This window comes from Pleurodeles waltl, chromosome 7 (genome assembly GCF_031143425.1).
Source record: "Pleurodeles waltl isolate 20211129_DDA chromosome 7, aPleWal1.hap1.20221129, whole genome shotgun sequence".
Taxonomy (NCBI): domain Eukaryota; kingdom Metazoa; phylum Chordata; class Amphibia; order Caudata; family Salamandridae; genus Pleurodeles; species Pleurodeles waltl.
In genome coordinates, this window is record NC_090446.1 from 482,815,699 (window position 1) to 482,835,580 (window position 19,882).

Genomic DNA, 19,882 nt, shown 5'->3' on the forward strand with positions numbered 1-19,882 from the left:
CCATCTCCAAGAGGAGAGGGAGAAGGGCGTGCGGGAGGGGGGAGGGGAGGGGGGGGTAGAGCTTGTAGAATTTTGTGGCTCCAACCACTAGTTGGAGTAATATGCACAGCAGAGATTCATGCTGCAAAATGCTTATGAAACAGCAGTTTTCCAATGTTTTCCTAAGGAAAAGCCAATCCTGCTACAGTGAAAATGGCCTTTAGAGTATTTTCATTGTAAGGACGTTTAACATGAAATTTGTACCCGCCTCCCTCTTAAATACCCGGCCTTAATGGGCAGGCAAGCTTAACTTACAGACTCTGGGTACACTTTATGAACCATAAACTAGGGACTTGTAGGCAACTTAAACATGTCAAATAGGGATTGGCTCATTTCATCATGTAGAAAGGAAGAGCACTTTACCACTGGTTAGCAGTGATACAATGCACATAGTTCTATTAAAAAGCAACACAAAAGGTTCAGTCAAAAGGTAAACAAATCGAGATGTCCCTGCAGAAGGGGTAAATTTCCAAGAAATAGATTCATTTTTTGCAGTCACCCCTGTCATGTGTTACTTTCTTGATTTCCACTCATTAATAATGGCCACAATTCTCAGTTTATTTAGAACCAAGGAACTGGAGCATGAAGAAATTAAAACGTATCCGTTTGTTTCATTTTATTTATTAAGAACAAACAAGAACTAGCTGCACTCTAGACATGTGAAAAAACAAAAAAACAAAACAGGTTTATTTAACACAGTGTCCAGAAAGGCTTTTCATGGCCTACAATGGAATGAAGATGCCCCCCAATACCAGTAATAAAAAACCCTGCCCATTTCATATTTTGACAATACTGATCAGCATCTCTTCGTGTACCCTCTTCAGTTGAACTGGTTTACTTTACTGCTTCTCTTGACCCCTTCAGCAGGTGTGCCATCTTCTACTCACAGCTCATAAGGACTATAACTTTGGCGGCCTGCCTCGTCTTTTCAGCTCACCGCCCTGTCCTTCACGGGCAGTTTTACTCGTGCTGTCTTTTAGGGGCCTTCCTCTGTGACTGGGTTTCTTTTTCACATTTTCGTCCTCCCCCTCTACTTCACTTCTTTCACTAATGCTCTCAGGTTTTTCCCCTTCCATCAACACAGCTACATTTTCTTTACTCATTAGTGACTCAGTCCCGTCCTCAGTATTACTTTGATCCGGTCTGGCTTGGGGCGGTCTTCCTCTTTTTGGAGATGCAATTGATTTTTCTGCCTCTTTTTCCTTTGAATTACCCTTGGACAGTTTTGCTTTGCCTGGCCTTCCTCTTCTTGGGGTTACCTTATGTGATTCTTCCTTCTCGGGACTGCTCTCTGACTGTTCTGATCTTTTTGGGGTTGCAGTCACGTTTAGCTCCTTCTCTGCCTCTTGCGCTTCCTCCTGCTGCTCTACTACCTCTTCCATCCCCAATTCAACCTGCTCTTCTTTCTCCAACTCTTCCCCCTTTTCCATCTGCTGTTCTTCCTCCTCCCCTCTCTGCTCTTCCTCCTCTTCAACACTCTGAGCCAGGCTAACTTTAGGTCTTCCCCTTCTTCGACTTGCAGTCACCTGTGATTTTTCCACCTCTCCTCCCACTATACTATCATTATGTTGTTTTGCTTTTGATGGCCTTCCTCTTCTTGGACTTGCAGCAAATTCTGGCTTTTCTGCCTGTCCTTCCTCCGTGTTGTAATCGGACGGCTTTGCTTTTGGCGTCCTCCCTCTTTTCATCTCTGTAGGCTCCTCCCCATCTTCCTCAGTGCCACTTTCAAATGTTCTCACTTCTGGTGCTTGTCCTCTCTTTGGACTTGTAATCTCTTTTGGTTTATCATCCTCCTCCTCCTCCCCTCTGTTGGTCTCTGCAATTTTCTCTTTTGGTGGCCTTCCTCTCCTTGGACTAGAAATGGCTGAAGGGACACTCTCTTCTTCAGAGCTGCTCTCAATCAGCATCACTTGTGAAGATCTGCCTCTTTTTATTGTCTCTGCTTGCTCCCCACCTTCTTCCCCAGTGCCACTATCAACTAATTTCACCTTCGGAGGCCTTCCTCTCCTTGGACTAGAAATGGCTGATGATTCTTTCTCTTGTTCAGTGCCGCTCTCAACCAGCCTCACTTGTGAAGATCTCCCTCTTTTTATTATCTCTGCTTGCTCCCCACCTTCTTCCCCAGTGCCACTATCAACTAATTTCACCTTTGGTGGCCTTCCTCTCCTTGGACTAGAAATGGCTGATGATTCTTTCGCTTCTTCAGTGCCGCTCTCAACCAGCCTCACTTGTGAAGATCTCCCTCTTTTTATTATCTCTGCTGGCTCCCCCACTTCTTCCCCAGTGCCACTATCAACTACTCTCACCTTTGGTGGCCTTCCTCTCCTTGGACTAGAAATGGGTAATGGTTCATTCGCTTCTTCTTCAGTGCTGCTCTCAACCAGCCTAACTTGTGATGATCTCCCTCTTTTAATTATCTTTGCTGGCTCCTCTTCTTCATCCTCAGTGCCACTATCTGCTAATCTCACCTTTGGTGGCCTTCCTCTTTTTGGACTTGCAATCACTTTTAGTTTTTCTTCATCATCCTCTGTGCTGGCATCAGCCAGTTTCACTTTTGGTGGCCTTCCTCTTTTGGGACTTAAAATCTCCTGATGTTTGCCCTCTTCCTCAGCACTGCTCTCAACCAGCCTAGCTTTTGGTGGTCTTCCTCTTCTTGGGCTCGAAATCACTTTTGTTTCTTCTGACTCATCTTCAGTCCTGACCTTAAACAATCTTGCTTTTGGTGGCCTTCCTCTTCCACGTGCCTGCTCCATTGGGCCTTTGTTCTCTTTAATACTTTTGGACAATACTGCTTTAGGTGGCCTTCCTCTCAGTCCAATCTGCTTTGGCGGCCTTCCTATTGATCGAGCCTGCTTTGGTGGCCTTCCTCTTGGCCGAGTCAGCTCTGTTGGCTCATTCTCGTCCATCTCCTCGTTTTCATAGTAAAAATTAGCAGCTCTTGCTTTTACAGGCCTTCCGCGTTGACTTGTTTGCATTTCAACAATCTCTTTCCCCTTCTCATTGTCACCATCATCCTCTGTACTACTCATATGTGTGCTTGTTTTAGGTGGCCTACCTCTTGGCCGTGCTAGCTTTGTTTGTACCTCCTCCTCTTCTTCCTCCTCCTCCTCTTCTTCTTCTTCCTCCTCTTCTTCTTCCTCCTCCTCTTCTTCTTCCTCCTCCTCCTCCTCCTCCACCTCCTTGTAGCTCTTGGTTGGTGCTCGTTTTGGTGGCCTTTCTCTCTGTCTTGCCTTATTTGTGGAGTCTTCCTCCTCACCATGGCTGTCACTGTTCTCTGTGCCACTCTTGGCCAATCTTGATTTTGGTGGTCTTCCTCTAGCCCGCATTGGCGTAATCGCCTCTTCCCCCTCACTGCTACTGTTAGCTATTTTTTCTTTCGGTGGTCTTCCTCTTCGACGTGCTGGTTTTTCAGGTTCGGTATCCTCTATGTCACTCTGTATTAGTCTTGCTTTTGGTGGCCTTTCGCTTGGGATCAAACCTACACCGAGGGACTTTCTTTTTGGTGGCCTTGACTGTTTTCCATCCTCACTGCCACTCGTAGGTGGTTTTGCTTTAGGTGGCCGCCCTCGCCTTGGACTACCAAGAGTTATCCTTTCCTCTGCATCGTCAGCCACCATGTCATTGGTTTCTTCATCGCAATGGCTGGCTTTATTAGCTTGTGGCAGCACAACTCCTTCATCAGTTATCCTTTTCTCTCCAGTTTCCTCACAGCCCAAACTGACTTCCCCATCTTCTGCCTGCAGCACTATTTTCCCCAGCAGCTCTCCCTCATGGCTCCTTCCACCTACCACAGGAGGTGGATCACCCTGCTGCTCCATTTGTGCTACAAGTTTTGGTGCCTCCATTGGTTCACACTCATCTTCTCGGAGTCTTTTGCTCCTTCTATTTGCAGCCTGCATTCCCACAACCACTTCCTGCCCTTCTCCATCCTCTGCATTTACTTTCTTCGAACTTTTTTCCAGCTCAGGTTCATTTTCACTGCCTGTAGCACTTACACTTTGGGACACTGTGCCATTCTGATTCTTTGTCTTGTTTCTGGAACGCTTAGGTGTGGTATCCACAGCTTTTCTTTTGGGAGACAGTTTGGAAATGGGCAACTTTGTCTTCACAGGATCTAGTCCCAAATTCTCCATGTCAGAGTTCTTTCCTGTATTCATATATATAAAAAAAAAAAGTGTACATTTAGTTTCTCAATCATTTTACACAGAAACATTCAGTAATCATATTGAACCTACAAGAGGCTAACCACTTGACTAACTTACCGTAGTGCAAAAACTCACAACTGAGCCACTTCTAGACTCACACTAAAATGTAAGCACATGATGTAGACTGACACCCCCATTACTTTACCTATATGCCTAGGTCTCCTTTATACAACTGTAAATATTCTAGTATGCTTATGTTGTGCTGTCACCAAAAAATGAGGTGCTGTTAACTGTGCTGCACTGTAGAGCTACTTAGCTTTAAGTATATAGGCTATGAATAAATAAAAAGAAAGTGAATCAAAGCTTGGGTTATAGGTGTTTTCCTTTTTAGACAATTTGTGTGAGAGCAAAGGCCTTACGCCTGAAAAGTGTGGCACAAGTCAACAGCACATTAAAAGTACAGCAGCGTACAGAACATTTGCGGAGAGTAGTCTTTTGAAATGTGTATAAGAGGATTAGGGATATGGTTAAAATTGGACTTATTCACTGCTCTTCAGAGTACAAATAACTGTAATTAAGCCATTTTGATGCCTTCTTTCTAAAGCAGAATTTGAAAAACCGATAACTTTGCCAAGTCAATTTGTGCATTCAGAGACAGAAGAGTTGAAAACTATTTTTCGTGCTGCCCGTGCACGATTCAAGCAAGGCGGTTTGAAGTGTTAGAAACTGTCACAGTGATATAACCCAAAATCTACTGTCCAAAGTTAAATGATCATGTTTTCTACTTTATTAATGGATTTAATGGACCTTAAATTTTCCAAATAAATAACTGTAAAATCTGCGAAACGTTCCAACTACATTTAGGAAGAAAATAAAAGTCACACTCTGAACACTAAATGCATCTGTTACCACTTGTGACAGGAACGCGGTATTACGGCCATTCGAGATAGAGGATACCAAGTCTCTGTGTTAATGTGGCCTATGTGTTGGGTGTTGCGTATGACATGAGAAAGGTGATCTGATTGCATCACTGGAAACAAGTAGCTGCATTCCGGCTCCTAAAGTTAGACAGGTGGGAGAGTATGATTATGTAACCCCAATTCAAATAGGGGAAAAGGAGTAGCCAAGGGGTAAATTCCTGTGTTCACCAGGAGCAACAAAGTGTCAAAAATGTTTGGAAAAACACTGTTGTAATATACAAATTGCTTGCCTGTGTTGACTGGGCACAGAGGACATTTTACCAAATACCCATCACCAACCTTAGTTATTGGCAGTACAAGCGTTTTGTCTTTGATCTCCGCCTTATTATTATTTTTTTCTAATACTCAATTCTACCTTTATACCAATGGGTACTGGCCGACGTGATCCATTTCAGTGCAAAAACCTGCCAATTTGCATTTCTAACACTGAAATCCACCACTTTGAGACTATACAATACAGAAGATTATTGCTTCAGCATTATTTTCTAGGTAAAACTAATTTCCGTCAAAATAGCATTGGTTACTGTGCAAAAAAAATAAAATAATCTGGCTATATACACTCTCAAAGTAAAAACTAATCAGAGGGGAGGGGGTCAGAAATGGGTTTACTCTCATTTTCAGGTAGACTTCTGTGAAGAATGTTGCAGAGCCTTCAAGTTTGCGTGGTACGAGAACAACTTACCAGAGCACTCTGGTCTAGGTCGTCCATTTATTTGACTCCTAACTGGTAATTACTCAAACCTAGCTGAGAGCACTTATAGCCCCTTAAGTACCAAAGGGCAAGTGTACTATTGGTCAGGAAATAATCAGGAGTTCAGTGTTGGGACCGGACAAAAAAAGCAGAAAAGGGAACCTAAGAAATTCTTAGAGGTGGGGCTTGAACAGAAAAAAAAAAAAAAGAAAAAAAAATATGGATGGGGAAGCGAAATGGACAGTCAAATACGATCTGTTGAATAGGACAGATCTAAAGAAGGCTGTCGTGCAGATCTGGCATCTGAGCCAGGTAATTTGTAATCCAGTGAGCAGGCCAAATCTGTGTTAGGCAGACTAGCCAATTAAGTGGACTAGGAGAGCGCTTGCTAAATGCCAATAGGGAGAACAGGCAGTATATGCAGAAGACAATGACGCAGGCTATATTGTTAGCAGGCAATGAAGAAGATCAATGTAAAGGGTCAGTAACCGGGTAAAGCATAACAATTACCAAACAACATTCCTCTGGACAACATTTTCACATAGGATATTACGGGTTTTCCGCTGCATAAAACTAGTAAGTTAAAGTGCAGTGCTCTCCGTCAGGCAGGAGTAAAATTAATCTGAGCAGACAAAGGTAAAATACAACATCCACTTGGACAGCGGTCATATGTGCTGTGTGGACAACAGCATTGTGAAAAGTGTCCATCCCCATCTTCAGCAATCCAGCCTACAGGTAAAACAGCAACTAGGCCAAAAACTATAGGTAAACTGCTAGTGCCACAAAGGAAGATATAGGAACCAGGCACACTAGTAACAGAAAAATACAAAAGGTACGTCAAAAGCCAGGTTCTCGTTTGAACTATGACTGTATCGCTAATACTAATCCTGTAGCGAATTTCACATAGAAATATGTATATTGTTTTTGGGTCATAGTATCAGGAGTATGAACAATCTTCAAATAAAGCCTTAAAATTGTCTGTGGGTCTTTAAAATCACCCAGGAGCGTGTATACTTCAGTTTTACCAAAGGACTGTAATAAAACAAAAACAAACAAAAAAAAGTAAAAACGCACACAACGTCTCAAGAATGAAGTTTGTTCTTATGACTGCAATATATAGCCACAACGCTGAATACCCTAAAGAAGACATTACAATTGACACGTCTACCTCAGGTAGCAGTTGAATGAAGACCACAATTAAACATTAATGATGGCTTCACACTGTGAAAAGAATCAGAAAAAGGTCACTTCAAAATGGGAATATTTGCGTTACATGGGGTTTATCTGCATGGCTCATGGAGTGTAAAAAGATTAAGCAAAAATTGAAAGCTCTATTGAGTTGGCTAAGAATGTAAAGAGGCAAACATTTTATCGGATCAAGACTTTTTTGGCAGTTCATCAGTTTGCTCCCTGTGTTAAGTCAAGTGGGCATCATGAAGTTTGGGGGTGGCGGTGATAACATTTATTTTCTTGACGGTCACTTCACAAGAAACTGTCCATTACTGAAGCACTGAAAATGTTTATGAAGGAACATTTGCCCACTTTGGAAATTAAATCCTTAGTTTTTGCGAAAAGGCTCCACATGCTTCCCTCTAGGTCTACAGACCAATCTCTTCTACCACACAGTGGAAGCTTTATTGTAGTCTCGGGGATGCTTATCTCAGAAAACATACTTGAAGAAGGTAGCCTCTCTACAGAGACCTTGCCAGACTGATGACTCAATTCCTGCTTTTCCTGATAATAGAGTTCCAACAAAGGAAAAGAGGTGTGCATACGTTTTTCGGATTTAGATATACAAGAGTTTGTCAGCAATCCTGCTAAACTGAAAGAGTGGCATCACTAGGCGGCTTATACTGTTAACAAATGTGGAGGAGACAGTCCTTTCTTAATACTCTCTCTACTGAAACCCTTGCAGAGTAATATGTTAGATGAATGTTTAAATGTTTGTATGTTACCTTTTTAAGGGGGTGGTAAGCACAGTTCGAAATCCTTACAGACCAGTGTGCCACAGAATAGGCAGGTGAGCTGATCGATTCTCAGCAGGGGCTCTTCCTGAGTTGTCCCATTCTTAACTGTCTGTGTTTACAGCCCTCCCTTTCTTGGTTTTCTAATTTTATATTTCCTTCATTTTCCTAAAATGCTTAGAGGTGCACTTTATCAACAAGTATAATTGGCAGCTATTTGGGACAGAAATGTTCAGTAAATAAATAAAATTCAGCTACTTCATCATAATCTTTGCATGGACCACAATAAACTGGTACTGTGAGTTTTGGAATGGCATGTCAACTTTAGCGCTCATATATACACACACACACACACCACTGAGAGATAATTTGGCACATTATGAAAATCAACGAGCACTGGTAATTCCACAGGTTATCATGGTAGTTACTCCCTTAAGGATTATATTCCACAAACTCAAGGTTGCCCTACACGAACACACATTTCAGCAGTATAATGTGTGAGTTCTCTCCCAGACCAACCATAAAGCTTTAACAGGTCGTGGTAAATGGGGTAATCCGAGTAGCTGTCTTGAAATTCTATAATTGCAAATAAGTTCCTTAAGAAACTGTTCACTGGCTTGAGACTGCAGCACGGACATTTTAAATCAATACCAGGTCTGCAATCTTCAGAATTAGAAGAGATTTTTTTTTTGGTTTAATCGTCAAGGCCAGGGTGCTCAGAACCCTGGGAGTGTGCTGCATTGGGGGTTTCCATCATACCAAGACAAAGAACAGCAAACCAAAACCAGATTCAAATGATGATTCGAGTTATGTTGAAAGGAACGGAATCTACTACAAAGAATAATTCTGGAAAGGACCTCTGAAGTAGGCTCTGTGTGTCAAAAAGCAAGAACGAACAAGAGCAGACTGTCAGTACCAATTTAAGGAACAGGACTTTCAGCAGCTGAGGTCTTTTTGTAAGTCCCAGGCTTCTAGCAAGGTGCGCGTTAGGAAAGTACAACATGTTTTTACTGTCTTGCGAGTCAGTGCTACAGTGGTTTAATGACCCCCCTCTATTAACCGCCTGCTCCCCACCCACACAAAAACAGTAGAGCACCTATTGTCCCAGACCCGGTTCAGACTTCCTTTGAGATGTGGATGGAGTTAACTTGTTCATGTCTTCTTCTCCATTTCCACAAAACTTGGAAATCTTTGGAGACTTGTTTCCTGAATGGGTCCTCCCCATATGCATGAGTGCAAATGCATATGGCATCAGAGATATCAAAGAGCTGAAAAGGACGCTGCATACATGGTACTTTTAAATGAGTTGAGTGCAAGTAAAATCCAGGAAAAACATTTATACTGAGTCATACTGTGGCCGTGTTATCTTGCCTAGATGCTACATCGAGTCCCTTCTTAACAGCCCTGGTCTAGGAGTAATGTTCATAATATATATACATACATATATTATTTTTTTTTAAACCACACACACACACACACACACACACACACACCTAGATTTACTAATGAAAAGTTGAGCATTTTTTTTACCAGAAACCTGGTTCCAATATCAGTTTAAAACTGGACAACTGGAGAAAAGTGACAATATCTAGACTGGAGGCTCTCAGAGTTGGTTCAACAAGCAAGAAACATTAAAAAAGTTCAATGAAAAAGTGAAAAGAGCCCAAGCCTGAAACCAGCAATCACAGATTTTGATGTATAGGACTGTAGAAAATATCTGCAGGTTCTACCAAATGATCACTCACCATCAGCGTGCATCCTTGCCCTGCCTTCCTCGCTAGAACAGCTAGAACTGCGGCTTTGCTTTTTTGCCTTCTTTCTGGCACTGCTCGACTTGGAGAACTCCTCACTGTCTGCCTGAAAAGCGAAAAAAAGACAAGAACAAGGGGTGAAAAACACGCTCAGAAAAGTAATCAGGCACCCTAACCCACTTCAATCCTGCTGTACTTCAATTGTGCAGGAATCTCATTCCACCACAGAATTATAACAGGCCCGGCAATAAAGACATAGGCCCTCATTACAACTTTGACGGGCGGCAGAGGCCGCCCGCCAAAGTTGCGCCGCAGGAATACCGCACCGCGGTCTGAAGACCGCAGCCGGCATTCCAAGTTTTCCCCTGGGCTGGCGGGCGGCCGCCGAAAGGCCACCCGCCAGCCCAGGGGAAAACGACCTTCCCACCATGAAGCCGGCTCGTAATCGAGCCGGCGGAGTGGGAAGGTGCGACGGGTGCTACTGCACCCGTTGCGTATTTCACTGTCTGCTATGCAGACAGTGAAATACAAGCGGGGCCCTCTTACGGGGGCCCCGCGACTCCCCCTCCCGCCATCCGGTTCCCGGCGGGAGAACCGCCAGGAACTGGATGGCGGGAGGGGGAGTCGGAATCCCCAAGCAGGCGCAGCAAGCTGCGCCGGCTTGGAGGATTCCTTGGGGGCAGCGGGAAACCGGCGGGAGACCGGCGGTTTCCCTTCTCTGACCGCGGCTAAGCCGCCGCGGTCAGAATACCCCGCGGGGCACCGCCGGCGGTGCCACCGCGTCCAGTGGCCCTGGTGGTTACAAACCGCCAGGGTCGTAATGAGGGCCATAGTAACCAAGCCAGCACACAACTAAAAATGAAATGGTTACTTACCAGTAGCTGTAGTTTTGCAGCGTGAAGAATTTTCTGGATTCACATGATGTGTATATTTCCACCATCTAGTGCTGGAGCTCAAAAATGTGTTCATCATCTTTACGTATTGAACAGATAATTCAATGTACCAAATTACTGTGCAGGTGTTCCACGTAAAACCCAGTACTACGGCAACGCACTCTACACAGGCATCCCAGCAAAAGACACCCAACGACTCCAACTCATCTAGAACGCATCCGCCCGCTTGATCCTCGTCATACCCCGCCAATGCCACATCTCCCACCACCTGAAGGACCTCCACTGGCTCCCCGTGGACAAGAGGATCACCTTTAAACTTCTCACCCACGCACACAAAGCACTACACGACACCGGACCCACCTACCTGAACAACATACTCCAATTCTACGTCCCCTCATGCCAACTCCGCTCTGCCAACCTCTCCCTCGCCATCGTTCCCCGAATCCGGTGCAAGACCTCCGGCAGCAGATCCTTCTCCTACCTCGCCGCCAAGACCTGGAACACATTCCCTCCCTCCATACGCCAGACCCAGGACCTCCTCACCTTCAGGAGACTCCTCAAAACATGACTCTTCGACCAATAGCAGCTTCCCCCCCCCAAGCGCCTTGAAACCCTAACGGGTACATAGCGCACTTTATAAATTAAATGATTGATTGATTACTCCAAATAAGAGTAGATAGTGACTATCATAGTAAGAAACAACAGTGGCAACCATTATGGGAATGTACCCGCAATGTAGTTAATGAATCAAGAAAACATTGAAGAATCGCTGGGTAAAATCAGGTGTATAAGAAGAACCTCCAGGGGAATGGTGCCACAGCTGCTGATTGCATTAGATCATGCGTGGGGTCTACTGTGGAAGGCCTTTTATCTTTACTAGATTAGATTGGGTCCCTTGCTCTGCCTTGTTATAGTCAATGACGACCAGGCTTGCAAGATGTATCTAAGGGCAAATTACCTCAGGTAAATTAATGTACTCTGCTGAAAGCTTGGAATGCAAGGTTTGCACAAAAACACATCTCACATGGTATGCATTGCCTCATCTGCCCAGTGATTTTAATAGCTGGACATATCTATAACCAATGGTCAGACAAAATCACAGTGCCTTGAGCATCATCCTGGTCAAGAGGTGTTGTTCCTATGTCCCGACAACCGCAATATTTAGGTGGCAATGGTAAATATAGCCTTGATAACTGGTGTAGACACTGGTGACCTTGTGTCCTCGTCCAGGTGGTGCCACCATGTCTCTCTTCAGTTGCAAGGGGCCATTTTATTAGGGCATATAAGGCCTCATGGGTGCAGCACTATGTAGAAATGAAGGTGCTACATCACCAACTATGTTCACTAAAGCAAAATGTGTTGGGGACATCCCCTGCTGAGGACGACCAGAGACAGGAAGGAATATGTATGGAAAGGGGTCACCGCTGATTATCAGAGGAGGGAATGTGGAAGTCATTTTATCTTTACTAGAATCCATCTGATTGTTGTAGCTACCAAGCACATAGCGAGTAAATTGCCCTAATGGTTGCTACTATAGCTTGTTTGTTCTGATAATGACACAGACAAATTTTGTATAACTGCGGTGGAATGTCAACAATTACACTAGTGGACCGATATGACCAGCTATGATAATTTTATCAGCCACTTCATTTCTATATGCATTTCAACTGTGTGTGTGTATATATATATATATATATATATATATATATATATATACACACACACATACACACACACTTTGTACAACACACTTCTTCGCTGATGTCACTTTATACTTACACTATGTTGTATTTGAAGCACCCGCAGAACAATATGGTACACTGAAATAAATGAATGTTCCCTATAGCTATTGATTTATTCAGAGTGTGAACTTATTTGCCTAGGAGGTCCAGGCTCTTGAGGATTTTAGGCATTGCGCAATGCAACCCACATCGCAACCACTCATTTCTTTGGGGGGAGGGGGGGGGGGGGAATGCATATGAATCCAGTAAATTCTTCAAGCTGCAAAACTACCACTACTGCAGCAAGAATCCTTTTCTGGATTTGCATGCTGTGCACTAGTTTTTTATAGTGGATTTCCGTTTTATCCTGGATCAGCATTCTCTGTCCCAATTGTGACTCCGTATGCAACTGCATGTCCAAGCAATAGTTCTTAGCGAAGGTATGAAATGACCAGGTGGCTGCCATGCATATGCTGCTTACCAGCACGTCTGTTGAGATATCTAAGGACCCCCTTCTTCCTTGTAAAATGAACACTAGGTCTGGTTGGATACTGGGTAGCCTGGGGAGATACTGGACCCTGCTCTGTGAGGGCAGAAGGGTTTTAAAGGAGGAAGCATGTCGGTCTTCTCATCAAGTTGAACTCCATATTTGTCTTCTGCCCTTTTCACTGGCGATATAGTCTGGAGGAGATTGCACTTAAATGGTAGGAGTCGATTTCCTATTCAGGCGAGTCAGCTTCAATATAATTTCCTTTTCTTTTTGTGGCTCTGGTATTGTCAGCAGGTCTAATCTGACCACCTCCAGTTCTTCCCGGCTCAAAGGGATTTTAAATTCCAGAAGGGAAGGCTCAAATTATTTTTTTCTGTTGCAGCATCACTGCCATTTGGGCACCTTTTCTTTCTTTCGCCGTTCAGCGCTTTTTCCTTGGGGTCGATCATTGTAGGCGTTCTTTACTCCAGAGCTGGGGCCTCGAGATATATCACCTCATTCAGCCTCTCTTGCTCGTCATTCTCAGTGAGCATTCCTCTAGGTCAGGGATACTCAACGTACGGCCGCGGGCCTCATGCAGCCCCTCTGACCTTTACATGCAGCCCCTGGGGCAACAGGAGCACTGGGCAGCTGTTTGCTCCACTCCGCGCTAACAACAATATTAAATACACCCACAATCATTTATTTCAAACTTAATTGGTGCTAAAGAAAGGCAGTAACTAGGGACTCCTGCACTTAATTTTGAAACGCCTTCGTTTTTATAGACATCTTGCAGCATAAGTGTAAAACTAAGACAGTCTCTTCAAAATTAAGTGTATTTAGTTAACATGCAGAAGCTTTTCGGCTTAGTACAATTTATTTTATCATCAGTCCATTGAGAGGTATTCCTTTTAAAGTGATAGTTTTCAAACATAAATTTGGAAACATTAATTATTTCCCTTACCCCGAGAACACCACCAATAGTAAATTAAAGGGCAAGTCACTTGGTATGTGCACTTTATGGGTGGCCTGGGTTCCTATCATACATAAACAACATTATAGTTTATTAAATCAAACATAGAAGCAGGTTTTGTGAAGCGCACACCATGAATCATGTTTTCGAGGTCATCCTAAATGTGATAATGCAGAAAAAGGAGGGAAAGTGACACTAAACAATTGCCTAGGATCACACAATTTGGAAAAGTGGTTAAGCCGGGATTAATTCCAGGTTTTCTGGTTTCCCATTGTTTATTTCAGCCACTAGATGTATATCCTTTGCTTCCCTTACACCTACCTTGCCACCAATCCCCTAGTCATCCCACCGCCCTGGCATCAATGCAGCCCCCAGGCACGTTACAGACCAAACATTTTGGCCCCTGGGAAAATGTTTGCGAGTACCCATGCTCTAGGTGGTGTCTACCACTAGTATCCTTGTATCTAGACCCGTGGAGCTCACTCTGTTTCAACTTTCTTTCAGTTAAACTGTTTGTTGCCAAGGTGGCCTTTCAGGACTTTGAGTCTGTTGATTTTTGGTTGGATACCCCTTGCTTTCTTTCCCAGGTGCCAGAGATCTTTTCAGGGGACCTCTCTTCTTGTGTTTCTTTGAGGGACTGGTGCCATTGCGACAACTTCTTGCTCAACGTCCGTCCCTTTGGCTTGAGCTGCATTTGTGTCCCCATAGTCTTTTTCCTTGCTGGACAGCCCGCAGCATCTTGGGGATGAGCTATCTTTCTTCTGTGTCTGCATGGTGGTGTAGTGTGCCTGTCTCTCCTTGGCTATATAGTCCTCAACGTTTTGGGGAAGAACTCGGCGCATGCCCTTGCAGTTATGATCCCTGGGTAAGGAGGGTTACAGACCTGATGGTTGTCCTTCCCTAAAAACTTGAAGTTACACTCAGACAAAACCGGGGAAGTGTTCTCCATTTGCCTCAACGGATCATCAGTTGGTGCATTCTCCGACCATGTGGTCACCCTTCCACGTGGTATTCGATCGCTATAAATTATAGAAGCCTCAGGGGTACAGAGACCTTCACATCCACCCCACCTCCACACAAACAATTAGTCAGTAGTTCTGATCGACTACTCATCTTAAACAGCAGGATTGTACCACAAGCGCACCATTTTTTAAGAGAGCTTTTTTTCCCCTTCACGTGATAATCTAAACTTTTTATTGGTTCGGCTGTGGAGTATTTGGCGAATTTGCAAGACATGTAAGCAGTATGGAATTTTGATATATGAACCATCCGACACAAAGTTAAACCAGTTAATCCTGCAAAAATGATGCAGACAAAATCAACTCTGGCTTTCACCTACATGGTCAGTCAGTTACAGTGCAAAAACAAACTAGCATGCAAGCATAGAACACTCACCATTCCTGGATGCCCACCATTTTACACCACATATGCCAAAATACAGATCTGCCACCTCAGAGTGGTCCATAGGAGGTTGTTTGGACCCCATGTGCTTCAGCATGACAAGTGTCACAGTATTCTTTAACTACGGCTGGAGAGGTATACAGATAATTTTCTAATTTTACTTGACCAAAGGTAGTACAATAACTCACTCAACCCCCGCCCCCTTTACAAAAAAAATATCCAAAGGACTATTAGATAACGAACTCAGCAAACACGATCAGGTCTTGAAAGGGACCGTGCATTATTTTCTTGCAGTTTCTCACCTGCATTTTAAGAAGATAGCAGAACACCTTCTAAAGGATAGGTGAAGGCTTCTTCCAGGTCCCCTTTTTTGTGCTGTTGCACACAAGAAACCGTCAGGGAGTAGGATGCAGTCTGCATTAAGAACACACATTAGTAGAACAGGAAAAGTGGCCACTTTACAGCACTACAAAACCCAGAGTTAGTATTCAAGAGCCCCTCCTATCACTCCGGAAGCTCAATTCTGCATCAAAAAAACACAAGACTGCATTTTCACTTTTCCACAACTCCAAACCCTCCCATGTATTCTATTATTGAGTCTCATTTTGTATTCTATGTATTTACTTTATTTGTGCACCAGACACCCTCCCCACTGCTATAACCGTTGAATTTCAACATGTACACTTCTTTCAAAGCCACCTTTTTTTCAGCCCTACTCGCCTTTCAGAGGTACCCACCTCAGACACACAATTATCTAAATTGTATCAGCATGTCTGACATTTTGCAAGTGACAGTTAGGTAATTAGAGCCTTCTACGTTGCCACGACTGTATGTTTTTTTTTTTTTACTTTGTGCACCCTTTAAAATAAATCTAGATTGAATAATAAAAAGTTGGCTTTTTTAGGCCTTTGGCTCTGGTTCCGTTATCTGGCTAACACTGGACAATTGGAGATGTGCACATATCTGGACAGGAGGCTCTGAGAGATGGTCCAACTGACAACAAATATCCAGAACGTTCAGTGTAAACGCAGAGAGAGATCCTAAGCCTGAAAGCAGCATTCACAGACAAATGTCTCGCAGATCGCCCACCGTCAGCGTACCTCTATGTCCTGCCTCCCTGCTCGAACAGTTGGAACTGCGGCCGTGCTTACTTGCCTTCTACCTGGCAGCGATTGTTTAGAGAACTCCTCATCGGCACCTAAAGAGTGAAAAAAAGATAAGCCAAAGGGGAAAAAACAGGTTACAAAAAAAAAATTATCAGGCACACAATCATCTTTAATCTTGTTGTACACATTAGAAGAACAAATTGAGGGAAAGGAGGCCACTAACAGGGCAACACTTCCACTTAGTATTCAAGACTCCCTTCTCATTACTCCGCGAGTTCCACTCTGCATTATCAAATGGTTGACTGCACTTTCTATTTTCCACAACTCAGACCCTTCTCATTCATTCCATTGCTGAGTCCCCCAAAACATCGCCCAGATGATGATCCTCCTCTTGAATAGAGAACAGGATCATCATCTTATATGATGCACACACATAAAAAAAAAAATAAAAAAAAATATATATATATATATATATATACACACACACACACACACACACCATCCATCCAAATAGCACAATTGTAATATATCGGAGGGTGATAAGAAATTGCAGTTTTCTAGGGACGTCCTGTTGAAAAGCAAAGAAAGACACCGGTCTTTAGATATTTGATTGTCAACAGTCCTCGTCTTTGTGCGGACTTTGGTTTCAGGCTTATTTTTAATTAACTTCTGCTCGTTATGCTTACTGGATTCTTAGTCGCTTGATTGTTGCTGCTGCTCACAGGAAGACAGAAGAGGACGAGGTGAAGTCAGTCACCTTCTCTTACGTTGCCAGAGAAATGACAGTCTAAAACCTTTGTAGCACTACCACAGGAATCAGCTTTAAACATATAATTACCTAGATAGTATCATTTTATGCATGACATTTCCTAAGTGATATAAGTAATCATAACTTGCTAAGCTGCCAAGAACGAGCAAGTAGTAGTGTTTGATAAGAGGCATAAAGCAGACTTGAAGCCATCCAACTGGCAGCCTATGCAGACAATGATGGCGAAAAACTAAGATTTTTCACACCATAATTTAGTAAGGAAACTCAGGTTCTCGGTAACCTAGACGTCTACAGTTTAAAATAGTGTCCTTTATGATCAGGTGACCCAGTTGTAGTCCATGCCCACACTGTTAGTTGGTTCAACGTTCTCTTAGCTTTTAGGAACGCTGACTTCCTAATGTTGTTCCCCCTAGAACAGATGACCTTCTCTTCTGGAAAGAGGACATGAAAAAATGCCTCAAGTTACCAATGTGAGTTCGAACCTTCATGGAACAATTGTGACTAAGTCCTGCTCCGAATCGAGCATTTTATCTGCGCTTCTTTAGACTTTCAAAACCAGTACAAAAAACAACCTGCTCTAGAAGCCGTTTTGTACATGTACATTGCAGTAAGGTTTGGAGATGACGTTAGAGCCCATCTCAAGGTGTGCATTGATAAACACCAAATCCACCTGGTACAGCAGAGGGAAATTAGTTTATATGAATGATGTGCATATATGAAAACAAGAGAAAGAAGCCTAGAGAATTGAGGGGAGAGAAGGGAACTATGGGGTGTAAAATTAATATGAGGCTTGAGAATTAAAGAACGCAAGTGAAAGAAGAATCAAAGCTCAATTTGTGACTCAACGTTATGTGTGCCATCATCAGACAACTAAGGGCCTGATTTAGTTTGGCAGACGTGGTTACTCCTTCAAAATGGTGACGGGTATCCCACCGGCGAAATATACATCCCATTATATCCTATGGGATTTATATTATGGTGGACGTGATATCCGTCACCATTGCGAAGAATAACTCTTAAACTGTCGATTCTGTGCTAACGGAAGCATTGCTTTCTGGTCAATTTTGTAAACGCAGGTTCCAAACACATTACCTCACAATATGTTCTGTAGCTATTTGGGGGGCGGGGGGGAGAAGAAGACGACATATTACTGCAAGAGGCTGTCAAATAGAGACCGGATTTGAGGTCATCTGGCTACCAGGTATTTAGAGGTTTTACATGGCTTTGAAAATAATCCTAATATTAATAATACTTCGAAGCAGGCAAGGCGGGTAGGTTAGAGAGGAGTCAAGGAGCAGAGGCATCGATGAGAACTACCTGGTATCCTTTTCTCTACAGAAGTTATAGTAGCATGCGGGGGGCGATGATTCTACCCGGTATAGTTCAATAGGCTGGATTGTCAATGTCTATGCGTATACATTAATGCGTAATAATGTTGGAGCTCAGAATGTAGCTGTTATGACAATATAACGGAATGAATAACGTTTCACAAGGGAAAACTGGGCAGAGCAGAAACAAGTCAGCAATATGGATCACCTTTTATAACCTCTTAGGGGTGCGATGCAGCATGGCCAGCTGAAGATGCATGCCTTCAATATAAGAATGCTTACGGAGAACAGGAAATCCAAAGCGGGCAACGGCAAGTGCTTAAACACCTCAAATGAACACCCTTCAGCCAATGCAGGAACGGTCACTAACGATGAGAGAAGTAACGTGCGACATAGCTCGCCAGTAGAAACAGCCACAGACGTCTGCAGGTAGAAAAGAGTAAACAGGTTTATAGATGTGGGAGAATTAACAGTTTAGTGAAAGGAGCACAAAACCAAGTATTAAAAAAACACAAACCACAGCAAACAGGCACCCGAGTGTGAAGTTACTCAGAATGGGGTACAAGAGAAGTAAATAGCCGACTCACGGTTGTGATATATATACTGCAACGTCTGGTGGCAACAAGAGTTATGAGGAAAACTAAACTAAACGATGCAGGCAAATTCAGATGACCACCATGGACTCAATATTTACCTTGACTCATGTAAATGCTTTAAGTGATTAGAGGATGCAAAACACAATGAAAGTTGTAAGTGGCCAGAAATGAAATGCAGGCCTTGTCTGTAAGTGGGTTTTGGGGAGGAGATCCAGCGACATGTTTGATTTATTCCTAAACGGTTATCTGAACAAACTGTACCAGAACTGCCACGTGAAAATATTACAAAAATAATAAAGAAAAACAAAATGTACCAGGTTCTGTTATTCCCGAAATCTCAAAACATAAACTAATGGTCAATATTTTTCCACTGATGGAGGGACTATCATTAAACCCGCCCAGAAGATTAAATGAAAAGGCCCTCACATGTGCACAGAACACACACATCTCAGTCTGAAGACAAAGAGCCAATCGGATCTTAAAGCACGTACATTCGATGCGGGATGGTACTGACCTGGGAAACCAGTCAATCCAATCCAGCTCCACTGATCTCGCCGAGTGTTCAAAGATCCTAGAGCTGCGCGACCAGTTGTCTTCCCTAACACTGCAAGGCCTGCAACTAGAACGATCTTCGATGCACTACCGATATGATCGGAGTGTAATGAGAAATGATTGCAGTCCTACCAGATCGCGAAGAATTATAAGAAGTTTTGTTCTCTCTAAAAGGAAGGAGGGCGATCCACAGGTAACGCGCAGGCGGCGTCAGGCAAGCCAGTCCTCACCCCCAAACGATCTTCAAGGCCTCCAGCTGATGTCATTCGCCTGGGAGTTAGCTCAGAGATCCCGCGCAGAGCAGGCATTGGCTGCCGTGCTTGCCAGCGGTTTCGCGCGCGCTGTAGCTGCTCCAAAGTCCGCCCGCGCTCTGTTGGGGGGCGGTACCACAGAAGGCTCGGGGGCTTTGCTCACCCACAAGACAACAATTGGTTAAGGGCAAGAAATAGCCGCACGAAGAGACGACATCGTCGCCCTGCAGTGACGCGTCGGAAGTGGCGTAAG

General features: G+C 43.6%; 1 protein-coding gene across 3 annotated transcripts; it reads right to left on the minus strand.

Annotated features, from left to right (window-relative positions):
• Positions 1-644: 644 nt before the first annotated feature.
• LOC138304230 (uncharacterized) lies at positions 645-19,879 on the minus strand. 3 transcript variants are annotated; one of them, XM_069244121.1, is made up of 6 exons: positions 19,341-19,879; positions 18,513-18,653; positions 16,128-16,225; positions 15,330-15,441; positions 9,565-9,676; positions 645-4,186 (listed from the first exon to the last, which is right to left on the minus strand). In XM_069244121.1, exons 4-6 carry the CDS (start codon positions 15,333-15,335, stop codon positions 939-941), a joined length of 3,366 nt encoding a protein of 1,121 aa, XP_069100222.1. In that variant the 5' UTR covers positions 15,336-15,441; positions 16,128-16,225; positions 18,513-18,653; positions 19,341-19,879; the 3' UTR covers positions 645-938. The 3 variants fall into 3 exon arrangements, with proteins under 3 accessions (XP_069100222.1, XP_069100221.1, XP_069100223.1); XM_069244120.1 differs by having other exon boundaries at positions 18,439-18,653; XM_069244122.1 differs by lacking the exon at positions 18,513-18,653 and having other exon boundaries at positions 19,341-19,860.
• Between the last annotated feature and the right edge of the window lie 3 nt (positions 19,880-19,882).